Source organism: Diachasmimorpha longicaudata, chromosome 8, assembly GCF_034640455.1.
Source record: "Diachasmimorpha longicaudata isolate KC_UGA_2023 chromosome 8, iyDiaLong2, whole genome shotgun sequence".
NCBI classification, from domain to species: domain Eukaryota; kingdom Metazoa; phylum Arthropoda; class Insecta; order Hymenoptera; family Braconidae; genus Diachasmimorpha; species Diachasmimorpha longicaudata.
In genome coordinates, this window is record NC_087232.1 from 6,462,373 (window position 1) to 6,481,820 (window position 19,448).

The following is a 19,448-nucleotide window of genomic DNA, read 5'->3' on the forward strand; positions in this document are numbered from 1 at the left end:
GGAGAAAGCAGGACGTCCGTGAAAGTTAAGGTGAAAGCTGCACCACCCCCCGAGCTTTTGCACGCAAGAGGCGAATAATATAGAGAAATGCCGAGTGCAGACCTTTCTCCAAATGACATACGACTCCCTCCAATTGTATGCTTTCTTCGTAATTTGGGGTTTATTATTGATATGCGCAGTGACGCGAAATGTGGCCCTCATGGGATTTCGGAAAGTCAGTGAAATTGAGTTATTAGGGGAGAGTGTTCCATGGAGAAATGGATATGTTGAGGGTCATGCTGATGATGGCTTTGCTCTTTCACTCAGTGATGACGGATGAACATTTGGAGACATTCATCAGTGAGTTTTATGAACTTAATAATGTTCGTCAAATTGTTGCTTTCGGGTGTTGGGACGATGCTGGTACGTAAAAATTCAGCGGAATAAATTACAAATTCCATTAAGGACTGCATTACAATCGTTTCAATAATTTAATTGACCGGATGTGACTATTCAGATCTGCTTCAATTATCCAAGAAGATCATGAGACACAATACTGCGGTATCATTCAACCCCATAACTCCAAATACAAATCTGGAAATAATTCTGAAAGTGAATTACTATCATCTTGGGGTTCTGCTAGATCTCGATTGTCCTCTGAGTGATGTGATTCTTAATGAGGTAATGTATCTTATCTCATTCCGACGTCTCGAATGTCTATGCTAATTATCTTCTTAGTATCCTCATTGTATCGAAGATATTATTCATGAGATCAATAAAATAAAGTGCAAATGACTATAAAAAAAATTTACTTCAACTATTATGTTTACAGACGTTTTCAAAATGTTTTAATGAGTCGTTTAACTACAAATAATATCGTTATTGTCCCCTATTTACATAAAAATTGAATTGCTGATACAACGAAGAAAAAAAATCGAACTATAACGATTAATATTTGTGATTAATGTAGAATGATTTCCATTGCTAATATTATTACCTGATATATTCCGGTTTAGTAAGTAAATTAATTAATATCACATCCACTCCCTCACGCTTGACAAAACCTACAATTAAATCCCCAGTTTTCGGACCAGTTAGAATTTAACGAGACCTACATATGGCTCCTGTTGACAACTGCTCCATCACCCCCGGACAACAGACTCCGGCATCTTCCATTGTCGATAGACACCGAGATGACACTGGCAACACGTGATGGTAATAAATTCACCCTCTACGATACTTGGAATCCAAGCTATCGTCACAATGGTTTATTCCACGTTGTTTACAAGGGCCGATGGACCTCCGAAGAAGGATTGATTGATGAGTTGACCCAGTACAAATACACACGTCGTAATTTCAATTTAACACCTCTGAATTTTTCGATAACAGTGAGTATTTCAATCCGCAATCGATCAAATCTTCTCCCGCAAACCAGTGATATAATCTGCTTCATTATATGATTTATTTCATTTACCATAATCGATTAAACATTGATTTTTATTACTGATGACATCAGTTGAGACATCCACCACTTTCTGACTTTGAAACCTACCTGACAACTCCAATTAATCCACAATTGGATTCGATGCATCGTTATCATTATGGACTCGCATTGATATTGCGAGATATCTTCAATTTTACGTGAGTATCATAAATGCAAATTGATTTGGTCCAGGAATTTTCGGGCGCAGTGGGTGATAAATAAAGACTTTTCGATGCTAATTCCCAAGTATCAATCTACATCGCGCCAGCTCATGGGGGTACATGAAACCGGACAAGACCTTCGACGGAATTCTTGGAGATATAGCCAAGAAAGTCATAGATATCAGTATATCACCATTTCGCTATCGACCTGAGAGATTCGACGTTGCGGAATTCACTGTGCAAACACTTCTCGTCAGATCGTTCTTTATCTTTCGACATCCCCGAAGTGCATCTCTGCGAAATAATTTCCTGAAGCCCTTCGCCAATGAACTCTGGTGGATGATACTAATGGTGAGCGTCGTGTACTGGATTTCTCTGTTGATTACGATAAAAATTCAGAAGTATTATGCCGAGTCCAGGAGTTCCCTGATGGTACCGGCGTCCGAGGCGACTCTCACGACAGTCGCAGCTCTTTCTCAACAAGGTAATTCCGCAGAAGATGTCCTAGGTTTGGGAATGTTCTAATTGGAGTTGGTTCAGATCGTCTAGAAATCTAGAAATTCTGAATTCCTTGCGTGAAAAAATTTTTGAATCAATTAATTTAATTTTCAGGAGTCTCTGACGATCCCCAAATTATTTCGGGGCGCATCGTATTCTTCTCACTCTTCATTTGGGGCCTTCTGCTGTTCCAATTTTACTCAGCAAGTATCGTCGGATCTCTTCTGACAACTCCCCCTCATACAATCACAACAGTCAAAAATTTGACTGACAGTGATATAGATTGTGGTGCAGAGGACGTCGCATGGGCTTATGATATGTTCAAGGTGGCTTTCATCGCCTCATTATCTCTTCTGAGTTAATTACATATGAATTCAATGTATTCACCCAATTGTTACAGACGACACCCATCGCCGAAGAGAGGGAGCTTTATGAGAAGAAAATCAAACCTTATGAGAACACACCTAAGAACAGATACTTTTCGATCGCTAAGGGGATGCAAAAAGTGCAGGAGGGAGGATTTGCTTTTTATACTGAGTCAGCACCAGCTTATAAACAAATAAAGGTGAATAGGAACCTTCCACTAGTTCAAGTGCTTCAGGGTCATTTTTTCGCGTAGAATTGCTACCGAGTGCGATTTGAAAAAATAAAATTATCTACAAAAATTATCCTTAATTAACGTCTGTATTTAATTGGTTCTCATGTTTAATCTTAGGATACCTATCATGAGGATGAAATATGTCAACTGCAGGAGATTCAATCACATCCTGCTCGGGAAGTGACAATGGTAACGGCCAAGGATTCCCCATTTACAAAAATGGTCATCTATGGGTGTGTCTATTATTTATTTATGTGACTTTCTTTCAATTTTTGCATTGCAAATATTTCAGAAATTCTTACACACTCAGACAATCAGAATTTAATTTTTTTCATTCGCCATTCACGTTGCAATGGCCTGTTAATAATAGAAATTTGTTGCCATCGTGAACAATTGGTGTTTAATAAATTTCAGATTAAGAAAAATAGTTCAGCATGGTTTATCAGCTCACGTCCTGGAGACCTGGTACGCGCCCCGTCCTCGATGTCCTGAGACTCACAACTCAAAGCCAACAGCTGTGAAATTCGAACAATTTGTCCCTGCTATTTTCCTCCTACTCATGGGAATGAGTGTTTCGATCTTTGTGTTGGGAATAGAGTACCTGTATTTTTATCAGACTGAAGATACAGGTGTGCACTTCCAGCAAGAATATTCCACTCGAGCATCTAACACCAATCCCACACCTGAGCACTGCACAGAGTATTAATAGTGATGGTGGAATTTATAGTGCAATCAGTACAACCAAGGATTTCATGGCCATCATACTCTATTTACTTCACATCATAATCATCGTGTACCCAGTTATTGGTTTATGGTAGATAAAATAGACAACAAATGTATTGAAAAATTATCATTGAAAATTTTAAATTAAGACACAAAAGGCTCATTTTTCGCGTGTTGATACTCCCTGCTATCACATTTCGATTGTCATTAGCTAATAATTTTCTCACTCCATCACAAAAATAGAATATGAATAAAAACACCGAAAACGACGACGAGTGTCAAATTTTCAAACATCAACAACGGATGACAAACAACTAACATCAAACAAGATACGCAAACAGTGAAAATCTCCCTCGTCTCGTCAGACTGTAATCACAGGTGAATGATGATGAAATGCAATTGTATGAATATCAAGAGCTGTGAAGGGCTAGTGTATGCGAACATTCCATGCAATTTGCATGGCAAATCAACTGGAAACCACCAATTGTAGGGTTCCCTGCGAATATGGAATTCTACAAATTATCGATTCCATTTGGTGCCATTTATTGCGGCAAATTTCGGAATTCTATTTTTGTTGGTTCATGTGTTCATGAAATTCCTAGAAAAATGTATGAATATTCAATGATTTTTACAGCAACAAATACCTCACTCCTGGCAGATATAATTTCTTCGAAAAGTTCTAATGTAATGACCAGAAGGGTTGAATTTCCGACGGTAATTCAATGGAACAAGGGAAATTTACTGAGTGTGGGAAGGTAAACATAAAAAATATAGATATACCTCGCCCCTCACAATAGATACGCTGAAATTGATTAAGTCGTAGTTCGCAATTACATGTTGCTAGCAAACATACAATGCTTGATAACACCCTTCATACTGATGCAACGCATCACCCCAACCCTGTTATTTAGCATCCCTCAACTGTCTTCAGTATCGATTTAAATAGACCTGGAGGTCGTGAATTCGGAGTCCAGCAGTTTAGAATTTAAGACGCTACTGGCAACAAGTACTACCTGTTTCCAAAATTGTGAACTCCACCAGATGAGTCAGGATGTGGATGATAAAGTTCATGGTGCTTCTCGTACTGATTCAGACAGTAAAATCTGACCGACTACTGGAGCATTTTACGAGGGATTATTACGAGGCGAATAATGTTCATCAGATTATTGTTTTTGCTTGCTGGGATGACGTCGGTGGGTCATGACAGATGCGATAGCTATAATAGTTACTATTTGATCACTATGAAGTGAAAGATAATCAATGTGATTTAATTATAGCCCGCGAAGAAAAAATAATTCTGCTAATTATTTGCCAGAAAAAAAATTAACAGATCGAATTGTATTTTTTCTTAATTGAGTTAAAATCGATAAAATGCTCGATATTTTGGGAGGAGGCGTACTATCACCATTCAATTTATCGATGATATATTCGTCTTCCCTAGATGCATTCCAGTTTACAAGGAACGTCATGAAACTTGACACAACAGTATCGTTTATTCCAATCCCATCAAACGTGGATTTTGAGAAAATCTTACGAGTTAATTATTATCACGTTGGAGTGATGCTTGACCTCGATTGTCCTGAAAGTGAGAATGTTCTGGGGGAGGTAAATAAATAAATGACTTAATTATGATTTTCCATACTAACAATTCATTATAATTTCTGTCTACTGTCTACAATCTTCGTGACATAGTTTTCGGAAAATTTAGTGTTCAATGAAACCTATCTTTGGCTGCTCTTCACCGAAGCTTCCACTCCTCCGAACGTTAGGTTGAGACATCTCCCCCTCTCTGTGGATACAGAAATGACAGTTGCAACCCGTGAAGGTGATAAATTCGAGCTTTATGATGTGTATAATCCCAGCTATCGTCATAACGGAGCATACAACATCACGTACATGGGCCAGTGGATGCCCGATATTGGGCTGAATGTTGTTCTGACTCAATACAAATACAAACGTCGAGGAAACTTTCAGCTTTTACCCCTGAATTTTTCGATTGTGGTACGTTCATTATTTATTACAATAAACTCTTCTGAAAACAGTGATCAATTTTTGCTGATTAGCGTAGCTGACCAATCCACCTGAACCTGATTTCAAGACCTACATAAGTACTCCGATAAATCGACAACTTGATACTATGAGCCGTTATCATTATTCTCTAGTACTTTTGCTGAGAGATATTTTCAACTTTACGTGAGTAATATCATTCAACAAATAAGTCAAATATGAGATCATAGCTTTAAATTCATATTTGTTTAATACTCCTCCCAAACCCCTTATGTTCTCAGTCTCTCTTTCTATTAGAATTAAATGAGCATTGTTAATGACATGAATCCTCTCATAAAAAACATTACATAAGATTCACAAACTAGTCATAAGTAAAAATACAATTTCCTTACTATTTGCAACCTGTTGATGAACCTTCTGACCATGTTCTCGATCCAAGAATCAACTTGCATAACGCTACCACCTGGGGCTATCTCTCCAACGGTTCCTTCAACGGATTACTGGGTGATATGGCTAACAAGCTGATAGACATCAGTGCAACACCATTTCAATACAAAAATGAACGCTTCGATGTGGCTGAATTCACCGTGGAAACTCTACTTGTCAAAGCCATGTTTCTCTTTCGTCACCCGAAGGATGCAACTCTAAGGAATAATTTCCTGAAGCCCTTCACCAATGACATTTGGTGGATGATCTTGGCTGTGGGAACTGTGTATTGGGTGTCACTCTGGATCACTGTGGAGGTGCAGATCCACTATAATGAGAGTTATGTGGGTAGGAGAGAAGCTAGGGGTGCGTTTGAAATACCGAGCTCTGAAAGTGGTTTAATAGCTTTGGCAGCTCTCTCTCAACAAGGTAAAGAACCCATGAGGATCGTCAACTTATTTTTACCGATTTTAATTCGCCAGTAAAATTTGGGAGGGAAGAAAAATATTTTTCGCAAATTTCATTCTTCCTGATGACGGAATAAAGGGATTACAGGTTTATCCAAAAGACTTTTCCAAAATTCTGAAGCTTTTGTCCAAATGATTTTTCGGCTTTCTATTGATCAGTTGATTCTTGAAGGTTTGAGCGAGGGGCCTCAGATAATCTCTGGTCGGATTGTGTTTCTCTCTCTCTTTCTATGGGCCCTTCTTCTCTTTCAATTCTACTCGGCCAGCATCGTTGGATCTCTACTAACGTCTCCCCCCCGAACTATCAACACAATAAAAAATCTAAGTGACAGTCAACTCGAAGCTGGTACCGAGGACATTCCCTGGATCTATGACTACTTCAATGTATGGATTATAAATTACTGAAGAGCTTCTCTGGTTTGATGATGCAGACGATAACGAATTATTTCCAGATTATGAAGACTCCGTCACACATCGAGTTATACCAGAAGAAGATAAAACCCAGCAGCAAAAGGCCGAGAGGCTCCTTTTGGACGGCGATGGAGGGCATGCAGAAGGTGAAGAAAGGTGGATTTGCTTTTTACATCGACACTGCCACGGGCTACAACATGGCTCAAGTGAATATTTTTAAAATGTGAAGAAGAATCTCTTGACATTGCAGCTACAAAAATTACTTTTTGACAGGATATGCTTGAGGAGAATGAAATATGTGAATTGCATGAGATGCCGATGATTACTTGGGCAAAGGTAACTTTGCTGACTGCGAAACGTTCTCCATTTAAGAAGATGATTCTTTACGGGTATGTCCTTGAAAGATTTATGTCACCATCATTCCCCTGACTCCTGACAAATTTGGCCTGGAGGCAGTCAGATCATACGTCATATGTTAACCCATCATTTCAGATTGCGACAAATTGTCCAACATGGTCTAATGATAAAACAATTTTCAATTTGGTACACACCTCGTCCCAAGTGTCCAGAGAGTTATAGTTCAAAACCAGTCCCAGTGGGACTAAAAGAATTCGTTCCGGCCATTTTTCTGTTGCTGATTGGTGTCTCCTTCGCTGTTTTCGTACTGCTCATTGAATATCTGCATTTTTGGAAGGTGGAAGGCCGTTCGCCCTTCCAGAAAATCCGCACCAATGATATTGTCACTCCTGAAGATATCCCAAACCTGAATGATGATAACTACAACGAGAAGAATATTATTTCCAGTGATTAATTACGCTTTATTATCTCATTTCTGAATGTATGCTCATCACCATGAAATAGAAAAATTGTTCTCCTGTTCCGAAGTCTGTAAAAATTAAATAATATAGAGGTACTGAGCTAATTCCCCTCCATCGTCTCGTTCATTTGAGTCTCGAAACAGTCGAAAAGACCAGAAGTCTAATATTTCGGAACACACAGTATTTCCGGATGAATAGACACCCGTTGATAATGATACCCTTTATGATGATTGCATGGTGACCTCCGGAAATCACCACATGGACTTAAGTATACATATTCAATAATTCAACTTGCGTTTGATGTCACTTCGCCCATCGAAGTAGTCTTATAGTCCGAAAACGCACCTCTGCATTCTGCATTGTCTATCAAAGCCGGAGTCATCATGAGAGTAATGGCTCTACTTTTGACAGCGATCTCACTCATTAACTTTACTAAATCTGACAAAATATTGGCTGAGTTCATCAAAGATTATTACGGAACATCTGATATTCACCAAATCGTCATATTCGCTTGTTGGAATGATGCAGGTATGATCCAAATACATCTCCCCTGGTCGATGAATAAATCTTGGACTTTTTTATTCAACATTTTCGTCAATGTCAATCGTAAAAGAGAAGTATAAGTCGGTGAAATTTTCACCGAAGATTCTCTTTTCTTTCTCACGCAATTTTATTCGTCTCGGAATGTAAATGTAGATGCAGCAGATATTTCGAGGGAGATAATGGGACTTGACACTGTGGTTTCTTATCAATCTACCCTGAATGACGTTGATATAACAACTCTTTTACGTTCCGGTCATGGTAAGTTAGGGGTTGTATTGGACTTCGATTGTCCCTCCAGTCAAAATCTTCTCGAGAAGGTGAGGATTCGATTCACACGAGATCAATCATCATATCCAGACTCATATAATTCCTGTAAAAAAATTTGCTGGTGCAGGTGTCACAGCAACTGCATTTCACCGATTCGTACTATTGGCTTGTCTTGTCGAGGTTGACACCGATACCTGTTAATTCCCTGCAACACCTGAGACTCACAATAGAGACCGAGCTAACATTCGCTGTTCGAGCAGGGGATACATTCGACCTCCACGACGTTTACAACCCGAGCTATCGTCATGGTCGTGATGTTGTTGTTGTTAACAAGGGTGAATGGACCCCTCTAGATGGTTTGAAGAATCTACTGACTCAGTATAAATATGAACGTCGTCATCTACAGGGAGTGACCCTGAACTTTACTGTGACGGTACGGGATATTCGGAATTTTATGAGCGTCTTCATTACAATTTCTCTGGATTTCAGGTCGCAAATCCAGTAGAAGGGGATATTACTGCATATTTGAGCTCTCGAAAGGGTAGAGCCTTCGACCCTATGCAAAAAAGTCATTACAATTTAATTTTATTCTTACGATATATGTATAAATTCAGGTAAATAATCTTGTTGTCTATCTTATCACTCTCTATGTTCTCGTGGTGAATATATGTAATGCTGAATTACCTATTTCAGCATTACTATTTATCGATCACCACTCTGGGGTATATTAGTTAACGGTTCTTACAACGGAATCGTAGGAGACATGCAGCGCAATGACGGTGTAGATATGAGCATTTCACCCTTTGTATTTGACATACACCGATTGCCCTTCCTAGAGCACGTAGTGCCTACGTGGTTCACCGATTTTACATTTTCCTTCCTCCACCCAAAAACATCAACTGTGCGCAATAATTTTTTGAAACCATTCACCGAAGACTTGTGGTGGGCAATTTTGCTGGTAGGCATTATCTACTGGGGTTTACTGCTGCTCTCTCTGATGCTGGAGCAGCATCAGGAGACAGGAACACGAGACATCAATGCTGGTGTAGCTGAAACTGGCCTGACTACAGTAGCAGCCCTATCACAACAAGGTAAAATGAGTAATTTCCGTCTGAAGGCCAGGGCTTCTTTCAATGTCATTAAGTATTTTCAATGTTGGAAGGAATAAGCGACAGTCCAAATTTTCCATCTGGACGTATCACATTCCTCTCGCTATTTCTATGGGCCCTCCTTCTCTATCAGTTTTACTCAGCAAGTATTGTTAGTTCTCTCATGACAACACCACCAAGATGGATCAAAACTTTGAAAGATCTCGCTGAAAGCGACCTGGAAGTGGGTGCCATAAACGTGTCATTTTTTCGACAATTTTTTAAGGTAATCTTGATTATAATATTTATTCTGAATCGACTATCGTCAGCCTTCCGGTCTCATCAGGTTCAATCAGAGAAATCTGATCGAGAATCTCCATGAATCCTGGATCGAATCAAGTCACTTACGAGTCTCTAGTTCTTCTTCTGTTATCAAAACATTCAATCGAATGTACGCACCTTAATTATTAATTATATGACATTCTAGGTCACGCCTAACCCGGTTATTAGAGAATTATACAATCGTAAAATGAACTCATCAGTAGGGAATTGGCCCAATGCCTTCATGAGCACACCAGCTGGTGTCAAGAAAGTCCAAGAGGGTGGATACGCATTTCTAACGGAAACTGCTGCTACCTATCGTATAATGCAAGTGAGTATATTTCCTCTCACCAATTTACAGCAAGTCCATAGAGACTAAAGTGTTACAGGAAACGTTCTCTGAAGATGAGATATGTGCAGTTCAAGAAATACGACCCCAACCGCGTAATAAAATGTCATCAATTCTACCAAAAAAATCACCATTCAAGAAAATGATAACATACGGGTTAATAGGCAGAGGAGTTGAAAGGAGCTCGATATTATAAAATATCCTGTGAATAATTAATATTACAAATTTATTCCTCTTTCAGATTCACAAAAATCATACAAAGTGGATTGCTCGCTTACGAGCAACAATATTGGCGTGGCTCATTCCCACCGTGCCCTGAGAGCTACAGCTCAAAGCCAACTGCTATGGGGATGAAAGAGTTCAGTCCCGCATTATTTCTTCTGTGCATTGGCACTGGCATATCAATTGTCATATTAATCATAGAATACTTTCACTTCTATCTGGAAGATAGACGGGACCGGGTAACGAGACATCTGGGGGAAATGACACAATGGATTGATCAGCAGAATTCCGCTGAAGATTATTGCTCTGGGACTGAGAATCCCTCAGTTCAGTGAAGCTGGAGCTGAGTCAAGATCATGAACTAGGAAATTGAACATAATATGTGTGTGCACGCTTTATGTATTGAACAATCTCCGTAACGGAATGACTAAATGAAGGTTTCAAAATCCTAACAAAATTTTAATTTGTTGCTTTCATGGTTCGTCTGGTTCCTGATGTCACTCGAATAAAAAGGGGTGAAATCAGAGGGGCGTGTTCAGGGAAGGGTGGAGTGACGAATTGGAACCGTAATACAATAAGGTTTATGTATTAAATATCGTGCAAAAAATATAACTATTAAATCATTCACCCACTGAATGTAGTAGTTGTGACTTATTGGGCAAATTGTATGTGAATTGAAGTCAGTTGTGAGTATTTTTTAGTCGTGAAAGTACGTTCGTAGATTAATAATTGTTGGAAGTACAATTTTAGGTAATACTTTGTTGTTAATTTTACGGTGATTTACCGAGCTTGTCACAAAACTCATGAACTCGAGGGACGAATCGTCACTGAGTGGGACATGGGGTGAAATCAGTGTACCTCGTCTGCAGGCCGATATGGCTACAAAGTCGATTACAGAAATCATCGAGCCCTCGATTTGCTGCAGTACATCGGTGCGAAATTTGCATGCTAAATCATGTGGAGTATATAATCTGGAAAGTTACTAGTCTTTCAGGCATTTGTCATTTCCAAAATGACAAGTTCCGGGACTATTTTTGACATTTTTCACTTTTTTCGCTATCACGTGATTGTGACAGGTGTCTTAAAAGGGCAAAGGGCTGTTTACAAGTTTCCAAAAGTTCCCATTGTATTGCAATTTTTCGGATCATTACCGCAAGCAATTTTTGCCTGTCACACAGACATGCAATTTCCAACTTCGTTGGACACCATCTGTCCCGTTCTCAAGGATTTACGAGAAATAATTTTGCAACGATTGCACGGTAATTTCCGGAACTCACCATGTGGTAAAATACTGGCTCTACATTATTCAACATTCGACTTCTGTCATTGCACCTAATACACGACATTTGACAGTTCGAGTTCCTCGCTACCACACGTTGTTCGTAAAATATTGGTCCACTATGAAAGTCTTGGTCTTAATTTTTATGTCATTCGCACTGTTGCACGTCTGCCAATCTGATAACATTTTGACTGTGTTTATGAGGAACTATTATCAGGCTTGTAATATTCATCAAATTGTCATTTTCGCTTGTTGGGAGAATGCAGGTAGGACTCCTCCTTGATATGGTACCCTTGTTGCCAAAAACAACACTGAACTGTTGTGTTGAATTGATCTATTCGAATTCGCAAGCAGCCGATCTTTCACGGGATATTATGGGCTTCGATACTGTCGTCACTTACCGATCTATCACGAATAGTGTTGATTTAAAAAATATTCTCCGTGTGAACTATTATCGTGTTGGAGTTGTGTTGGACTTTGATTGTCCTCTCGGTGAAAGTATTCTTGATAAGGTACGTCAAACTGCAATATCTCTTCTATGATTCCGGGGAAAGTGTAATCCATTGGCTGTATTTACTGTTTGTCCTGGGATTGGCATTTTTTGCAACTGAATTGTTTCAAATTTCGTGAATTTTCAGTGGAACTCCAGATAAATTTTAAATTTTATAGAAATAGAAAATGTAACTATTTATTCTGTTTCATTAATTTTTCGCCTTCGCCTGGTGTCGAAGTTCTCCAATGACCTTCGCTTCAATGAATCTTATCACTGGCTGGTGTTGTCGAAATTCACAACAATACCTGTCAATTACCTAAAACGTTTGAGTCTGACAATAGCCTCAGAACTAACATTCGCAACTCGTGCTGACGACGTGTTCAAACTCTACGAGATTTACAATCCCAGTTATCGTCACGGGGGTGCAGTTCGGATTATTACTAAGGGTGAATGGATTCCTGGGACCGGTTTAATTCTGGCATTGAGCGAATACAAGTACAGACGTAGAGCGGATCTTCAGGGATTATCTCTTAATTTCTCCCTTACGGTATACAGAGAGAAATTGTTCAGAAAAATTCTAGTACAAGTCAAGTACAATGGAAGTAAAAATTTTTTTGGTCAAATCTCTGGAGTGTTTTCTGTATTTTCTTTCATAAAAAATCCAGAACTGGCGCTGGAATTTTTCTAAAAAAATTCTCAACACATCCAAAATATAACAATTCGTTGTACCGATTTTTTCACATCATCTATTAATTCTTTCTATTGACTTCAGTTGGCCAACCGACCCCTACCGGACCTCCTGACTTATTTATCCAGTCCAGCAAATAGAGAACTGGATCCTATGACTCGATCACAATATCCTTTAGCATTATACCTTCAGGACATGTATAATTTCAGGTAAAATTTGATATGACATTTTCCCCGATGTCACACCCTCTCTGCGACTCATGGAAAATCCTTTGACAGCATGGAATTGCATCAAGCAACGACATTCGGATATCTAATCAACGGATCTTACAACGGCATCATCGGAGATATCATATCAGGTTTTATTGACATGAGCATCACCCCTTTCGAGTTTCACGTACCACGATTGAAAGTCATAGATTATGCAGTGGTGACATGGTACGCTGACACCACTTTTGTATTTCTCCATCCAAAGAGTTCGACACTGCGCAATAATTTCTTGAAACCTTTCACCAATGATTTGTGGTGGATGATTCTGATGGTGGCTGCTATCTATTGGATCGTGTTACTGCTCTCGTTACTTCTGGAACAGCATCATCAGTCTCGAACACGAATTACCGGCTTGAGTGCCATTGAAACTGGCCTGACTACCTTGGCAGCTCTAGCTCAACAAGGTGCTAGTCACCAAAATTTATTTAACTTGAGAATTTCTGGTTCATTAATTAGCGAGACAGCTCTTTAAACATGACAAACATATCCGTAAAATCAATTTTTTCAGGACTAGGTGACAGTCCAATTTTCTACTCCGGACGAATCACATTTCTTTCGCTATTTTTCTGGGCTCTTCTCCTCTACCAATTCTATTCAGCGAGTATCGTTAGCTCCTTGATGACGCCTCCACCTCGATGGATCAAGACCATAAAAGATCTGTCTGACAGTGACGTTGAAGTGGGTGCTAGAGAGCATCCATATTTTCATAATTACTTCGAGGTAACTTTTACAAATCAATTCCAATTACCAGGTACGAGTGCATAATTCTACAATTTCGGTTACAATGTTTATATCATTACTTAACGATCATAGAAAATAACTGATCCGGACAGCGTTGATCTGTACAATCGTAAGATGAAGTCACCGACGAAAAATCCAAACGGTTTTCTACCGGTAAATCAAGGGTTCAAGAGAGTACAGGAGGGTGGATATGCTTTTATCACCGAGAGCGCTGTTACCTATCAAATTTTGCACGTGGGTTTCAGTCGCCTATAAAATAACTTCACCATAAATTAATAATAGAAACTTTACCTTATTTTATAGGATACTTTTTCTGAGGACGAGATATGTGCGCTGCAAGAAGTCAGGGTGGGAAGACCTCGATGGTTATCGCCCATTTTACCAAAAAATTCTCCCTTCAAAAAAATGATTATTTATGGGTAAATTTTATTAATAAAGTTCCATTGAAACTCTAATTTTTAAAAATATGTAGCACTCAATGTCTTTAGAGCGTTGAGTTCTAAATTCTGAACATATCAGTAATTATAGCCCAGATATTTTATCCCTCCTTATAAGATGATTTTTCCCTGGCTATAGATTACGAAAAATGGTGCAATCAGGATTGCTGAATCGTTTGCAGAAAGTTTGGCGTGCCACTCGTCCCCAATGTCCTGAAAGTTACAATACCAAGCCGACACCGATGAGCATGAAAGAGTTCAGTCCAGCACTAATTCTTTTATGCATCGGTGTTGTCATTTCTGTCATGGTATTGCTCATGGAGTACTTGTACTTCTATTTGGAAAGTCGATTCAACTCGATTAGACTGAATGTCGAGGCATCAAGAGATCATTATGATGATCAGAATACAGAAGTCTTCACTTGATGGGTGATCCTTCGGATTTATCTGCTGTGCAATTTCCCCTGATGAGACTGCAGTTCATGAGTTTACGTAGAACGTCTGATATAGAATAAGCTAATGTACAAGCACTATCTAATCGATCTAATCGATCTAATCGAATCTAATCGATGTAGTGGAACTCTCATGTCATGAATATTGTGATGAATACAATCAGATTATACTGAAGATGGGTTTACTATTCTTCGTAGTTGGCTTTGAGGTTCCCCCGGATGCCACATACACTCTCTCAAGGATTTTTATGGTGCGGTTTATGGCTGTGGGGTCCTGCGAGTGTAAAATAAAATTGTCGTCGCAGGATCTCTTGTCTGGGTTTATCATGTCGCACTCCAAAATGTGATTGATCTTCGCAGTCAATACTAAATCCGAAAGCTCTGGTGAAATATCTACAGTAATGGTTACTTCCATATATCACGGTTGATAATTTGTATCAGTAATTTTTTCACTTTTTCCACTTCTCGGCATTTAATCGGTGCGTTTAAAAATGCCTCCTGTTCATTCGATTTAATCGTCTGAGAGGTTCAAAAGGGACTGAGCTCTTGAAACCGAGGTACCCCTCCAGTTTCCAATATACAATTACCTTTAAACTGAGAATTCTATGTAATCCACTGGGAATCTCCCGTTGGAATCGTCACAGGTATATAATCACTGTTAAATATGCCATGGGCTCCGATTTGCATAACGTATCAGCTTTAAATGCGAAACACCGCCCATTTTCTAGAATCGAATGCGCAGTTTACAATTTCCCAGGGGGACTGCTGATGGTAGCATGGGCTTCTGGGCAATCCTTCTGTGTTCGGTAGCTTTAAGCCACTATGTACAATCGAATCGTAGTGTGGGAAAGTTCATTCGTGATTATTATGATGCTGAAAATATTCATCATATAAATGTTTTCGGATGTTGGGAGGACGTGGGTGAGTTCAAAATTGTTTCCTTAAATATGGACGAAAACAGATGCCTTATCAGATGCCTTAATTATTCTTAATGTTTATTTTCATTGAACTATACACGAAACAAAAACACAAAATTTCTTAAACATCGCATGGTTTGTGATTCTGCTCAGATGCATTGGACTTATCACGAACGGTGATGACCCTGGAAAATGCTGTGTCGTGGAACCCCATATCACCGCACCTGAATTTACCAGAAATCCTGAAAGTCGATTATCATTATGTCGGAGTGGTTTTGGATTACGATTGTCCAATGAGTGACGTCATACTCGATAAGGTTGCCTATCAGAATAAATGAATAAATTCCTTGTGATGAAAAATATCAAATGATTTTCTGCGACAAAATCATATCTGAACTGTCATCGCATTAATATTGTGTCAGTTTTCCAAAGACCTGGTGTTCAATGAGTCTTACTTCTGGCTTCTGCTCACCAATTCATCATCACCACCAAATGATGTTCTGGAAAAGCTACCACTCACTGTTGAATCTGAGCTGAGTGTCGCAATCAGAACTGGAAGTTCTTTTGAGTTATGGGATCTCTACAATCCCAGTTATTCCCACGGAGGCGACCTGAATGTCACGTACAAGGGGCAGTGGAATCCTGACGATGGCTTGAGGAACGAACTCAAGCAGTACAAATATGACAGGCGGAGTAATTTTAATTTGCTGCCTCTGAACTGGTCCATCGTGGTACGTACGCAATCTGTCTATCTCCAGGATTTTCGAGGCAATATGAAGCAGATTATGATTAATTATTTGCTAGTTGAGAAGTCATCCAACTTCTGATCTTGATACCTATCTGACGACACCTGTGAACCGACATCTGGATACCATGTCTCGTTATCATTACGCTCTTGCGCTGCAGTTGAAAGATTTCTTCAATTTTACGTGAGTACTATCACTACCCGCAGAGCTAGTGTCTCGACCTTAGAAGGAAAGATTTTTATTTGATTAAACTGACTTACACGTGACCCTTCAGAGGAGGTAATTATCAGAAGGTGTAGGAATAAAACAGCTTAGAGATGCTGATTCATCACAACCAATGAGGGGAATAAAGGTCTTCATTCTGTTGTTCATTACTTTAACGTATGTTCATTTTATTGAAAGCCAGGATAAATCTACAAATTCATGAGTCCTGGGGCTACCTGGTGAATGGTACCTTCGGTGGATTGATAGGCGCTTTGATAAAAGGACAGACAGACGCCAGTGTCTCATCGTATCAGTATAAACTGGAGAGAATGGATGTAGTTGATTATTTGGTGGAGACATTGAACGTCAAACTTCGATTCTTCTTTCGTCACCCTCGAAGCAATGATCTGCAGAATAATTTCTTGAAGCCCTTTGCTGCTCACCTCTGGTGGGTCATAGTAGCTGTGAGCTTTTTCACCTGGATTATCATGACGTTGTTGAAGAAATTTGAGATGTTTTATGAGAGAAATGAGACGAATGAGAATACACTATCTTCAACTGCTCTGACTACCATTGCTGCTATTAGTCAACAAGGTACGAAGAGATTATAAGAAATTTGACGTTTAATGGATAGAATTAATCATTTCTGAATTATATTGAAGATAAAAATAAAAGCAAAATTCAGACGGCGACAACAATAAAATCACTTTGGAGTTTATGTAATTTTGGGATTAATGTTCGATTGAATTCGATGATCAATAGGATTGAGTACAGCACCGGTGATAACTTCCGGTCGTGTGATATTCTTCTCATTGTTCCTGTCAACCCTTATCCTGTTTCAATTCTACTCAGCCAGCATTGTTGGCTCACTGTTGGCGCCTCCGCAGAGGTGGATCACAACTTTAGATAATTTGACAGAAAGTAATCTAGAATGCGTGATCGAAGATATGCCGTATATGGTTGATTACTTTGCGGTGAGTTATGATGTGCTGTTTATTTATTAGAATTAATAATATTGGACGTTTGTCTATTTGGTTCAATTTCAAAAATTGCATAAATAATTGTTTTGCAATATATGTTGAATTTATTTTCGTCAACCCTTTCATGGAATTTGGGTATGTGATGTGTATATTTTAGACTACAGCAAATCCCCACAGTCAGAAAATGTTTGAACGGAAGATCAAGCCAACGAAGAAAAACCCCAAGGGTAACTATATGCCTGCAGCCGATGGAATTCAGCGGGTACGAGAGGGTGGATTCGCCTTTCATATTAATGTTGCATCGGGGTATAAAATGATTGCGGTATGACACGATTTATTTACGGATTGTTTATCGATTCAATAGTTACAGGGACGAATTAGATGCAATGATTCTTCGTTACTGAATTAAAATGGTCAATAACTCGTTGTTAATTAGTCAAGAAAAATAGATGTTCTCAAAAAATGAGAGGCAATGATAGGAGGGGTGACGATGCGACCTTTTTTCTAGGATACATTCAAAGAAAACGAAATATGTGAGCTGCAACAGATTGACATGGTGGGCCAATGTCTGACGTCGATGGTGACAGCAAAGCATTCACCTTTCAATGAGATGTTCACATGGATGTGAGTTAAGAATAAAGAGCCATTCAGAAGTTTTAATAATTAAAAAAACATGTGTCAAATATATATTTTTTAATTAAACAAAATAATTTTCAGAAATTGCTCTGACAAACAAATTATCAGTAGATCTTTACTATTTCGCTATTTTTATGTTTTTATTTTTTTTTTAATTTAACAATTTCCTAATTAATGCTCAACGCTTTTCGCTCATTTAGCATAAGAAGGGCAGTCGAAAGTGGTCTGATAAAGAGACTGGACCGAGTTTGGAATCAACAGTGTCCACAATGTCCAGAGAGTTATAGTTCAAAACCGATGCCCGTCTCAATCCAACAGTTCAGTCCAGCGATTTTTCTTCTTTTAATTGGATTCGGTTTCTCATTGGTGATATTGCTAATCGAATATCTGCACTATTGGAAGTGCAGCCATCACCTTTCGGACGTTGAGAACATGACCGATGTGGCCGGCACTGATAATACCGAGGAAGAGCCATCGCACATGGTGGAGGGTTGCGATTTTATCGACGACAGACAAGAGGTAGTTTTCTGAATACTAAGAATTTCTGTCATTATAATCGTTCTTTCGGAGAAAGTCGTTAAGTTGAGGTACGAAAATTTTGGATAAACCATTTTTGTTGTGAAATAAAATGCGATTATGGATATTTTTAATGTTCATTGTGATTCGCATTCAATAAGGGTAGGTTCCTACTTACGCGACAATCGGAGATGGCAAAAATGTAAATAGAAAATTCAAATTTCCATAAAATGGAAATAGTTCAAATTCTAATAAATTGTCTATAAATTCGTTCTTCAATTTTATTGGAAAGCCAAAGCCGATTGTCCTAAACTTCACCTATTCCAAATTTTCAACGATATTTGCTGCATCGAATACTTGGACTTGCGGAATATCACCGAAACCCGAGGGTCCCCACAAACCATCAGAGCACTCAACTCGAAAGGTCAAGAACACCCCCAAATATTTGCCAAAATTTCCAAGCCCGGAAACACCTCGACGAAACCGAACTTGTTGAATGCCTCAATCTCCACCCACCCTCTCCAGTTCCCCTGCCAAGTCGTAACCCAGCCCCGATCATCCCCCTCATTTTCATTACGTCAATGCTCCGGATCATCTCCCATTTAAACAATAGCAAAATAATAAAAAAATAGTTACCAGCCTAGGCGACAAGGCAATCCATTGAAATTATTTATACCCAGCAAAGAAATTCCGCTCGATGACCCGCTACACGTCTACCGTCCACAATCGA

The 19,448-nt window shown here is 39.0% G+C and overlaps 2 protein-coding genes across 3 annotated transcripts; both read left to right on the top strand.

The window, feature by feature from the left end:
* Positions 1–34: 34 nt before the first annotated feature.
* LOC135165638 (uncharacterized) lies at positions 35–19,384 on the top strand. Its single transcript, XM_064127114.1, has 43 exons — positions 35–402; positions 497–660; positions 1,062–1,367; positions 1,496–1,620; positions 1,710–2,107; positions 2,236–2,447; positions 2,522–2,686; positions 2,837–2,952; positions 3,134–3,348; positions 4,884–5,047; positions 5,135–5,443; positions 5,511–5,635; positions 5,889–6,304; positions 6,515–6,726; positions 6,795–6,959; positions 7,027–7,142; positions 7,246–7,556; positions 7,615–7,637; positions 7,904–8,099; positions 8,268–8,431; positions 8,509–8,814; positions 8,871–8,995; positions 9,075–9,472; positions 9,526–9,755; positions 9,957–10,121; positions 10,180–10,295; positions 10,381–10,692; positions 10,875–10,927; positions 11,042–11,070; positions 11,150–11,339; positions 11,438–11,620; positions 14,843–15,001; positions 15,080–15,142; positions 15,255–15,363; positions 15,462–15,640; positions 15,790–15,953; positions 16,059–16,367; positions 16,441–16,565; positions 16,789–17,180; positions 17,349–17,560; positions 17,724–17,888; positions 18,075–18,190; positions 18,403–19,384. Exons 1-43 carry the CDS (start codon positions 258–260, stop codon positions 18,731–18,733), a joined length of 8,478 nt encoding a protein of 2,825 aa, XP_063983184.1. The 5' UTR covers positions 35–257; the 3' UTR covers positions 18,734–19,384.
* On the top strand, positions 11,504–14,988 carry LOC135165528 (ionotropic receptor 75a-like). Of its 2 annotated transcripts, none has more exons than XM_064126915.1 (9): positions 11,504–11,906; positions 11,995–12,152; positions 12,372–12,680; positions 12,906–13,030; positions 13,100–13,494; positions 13,599–13,810; positions 13,904–14,065; positions 14,135–14,250; positions 14,408–14,984. In XM_064126915.1, the coding sequence occupies exons 1-9, from the start codon at positions 11,762–11,764 to the stop codon at positions 14,691–14,693; spliced, it is 1,908 nt and encodes a 635-aa protein (XP_063982985.1). In that variant the 5' UTR covers positions 11,504–11,761; the 3' UTR covers positions 14,694–14,984. The 2 variants fall into 2 exon arrangements, with proteins under 2 accessions (XP_063982985.1, XP_063982986.1); XM_064126916.1 differs by having other exon boundaries at positions 11,603–11,906; positions 11,992–12,152; positions 14,408–14,988.
* Positions 19,385–19,448: the final 64 nt, after the last annotated feature.

Excerpts from the sequence above, each read along its gene's own strand:
- LOC135165528 (XM_064126916.1), top strand. The coding sequence starts at position 11,762 with ATGAAAGTCTTGGTCTTAATTTTTATGTCATTCGCACTGTTGCACGTC. Across the intron at positions 11,907-11,991 it reads CGCTTGTTGGGAGAATGCAG|CAGCCGATCTTTCACGGGAT; the intron begins GTAGGACTCCTC and ends CGAATTCGCAAG. Across the intron at positions 13,495-13,598 it reads GGCAGCTCTAGCTCAACAAG|GACTAGGTGACAGTCCAATT; the intron begins GTGCTAGTCACC and ends CAATTTTTTCAG.
- LOC135165638 (XM_064127114.1), top strand. The coding sequence starts at position 258 with ATGGATATGTTGAGGGTCATGCTGATGATGGCTTTGCTCTTTCACTCA. Across the intron at positions 8,815-8,870 it reads CCCTGAACTTTACTGTGACG|GTCGCAAATCCAGTAGAAGG; the intron begins GTACGGGATATT and ends TCTGGATTTCAG. Across the intron at positions 17,561-17,723 it reads ATATGGTTGATTACTTTGCG|ACTACAGCAAATCCCCACAG; the intron begins GTGAGTTATGAT and ends TGTATATTTTAG.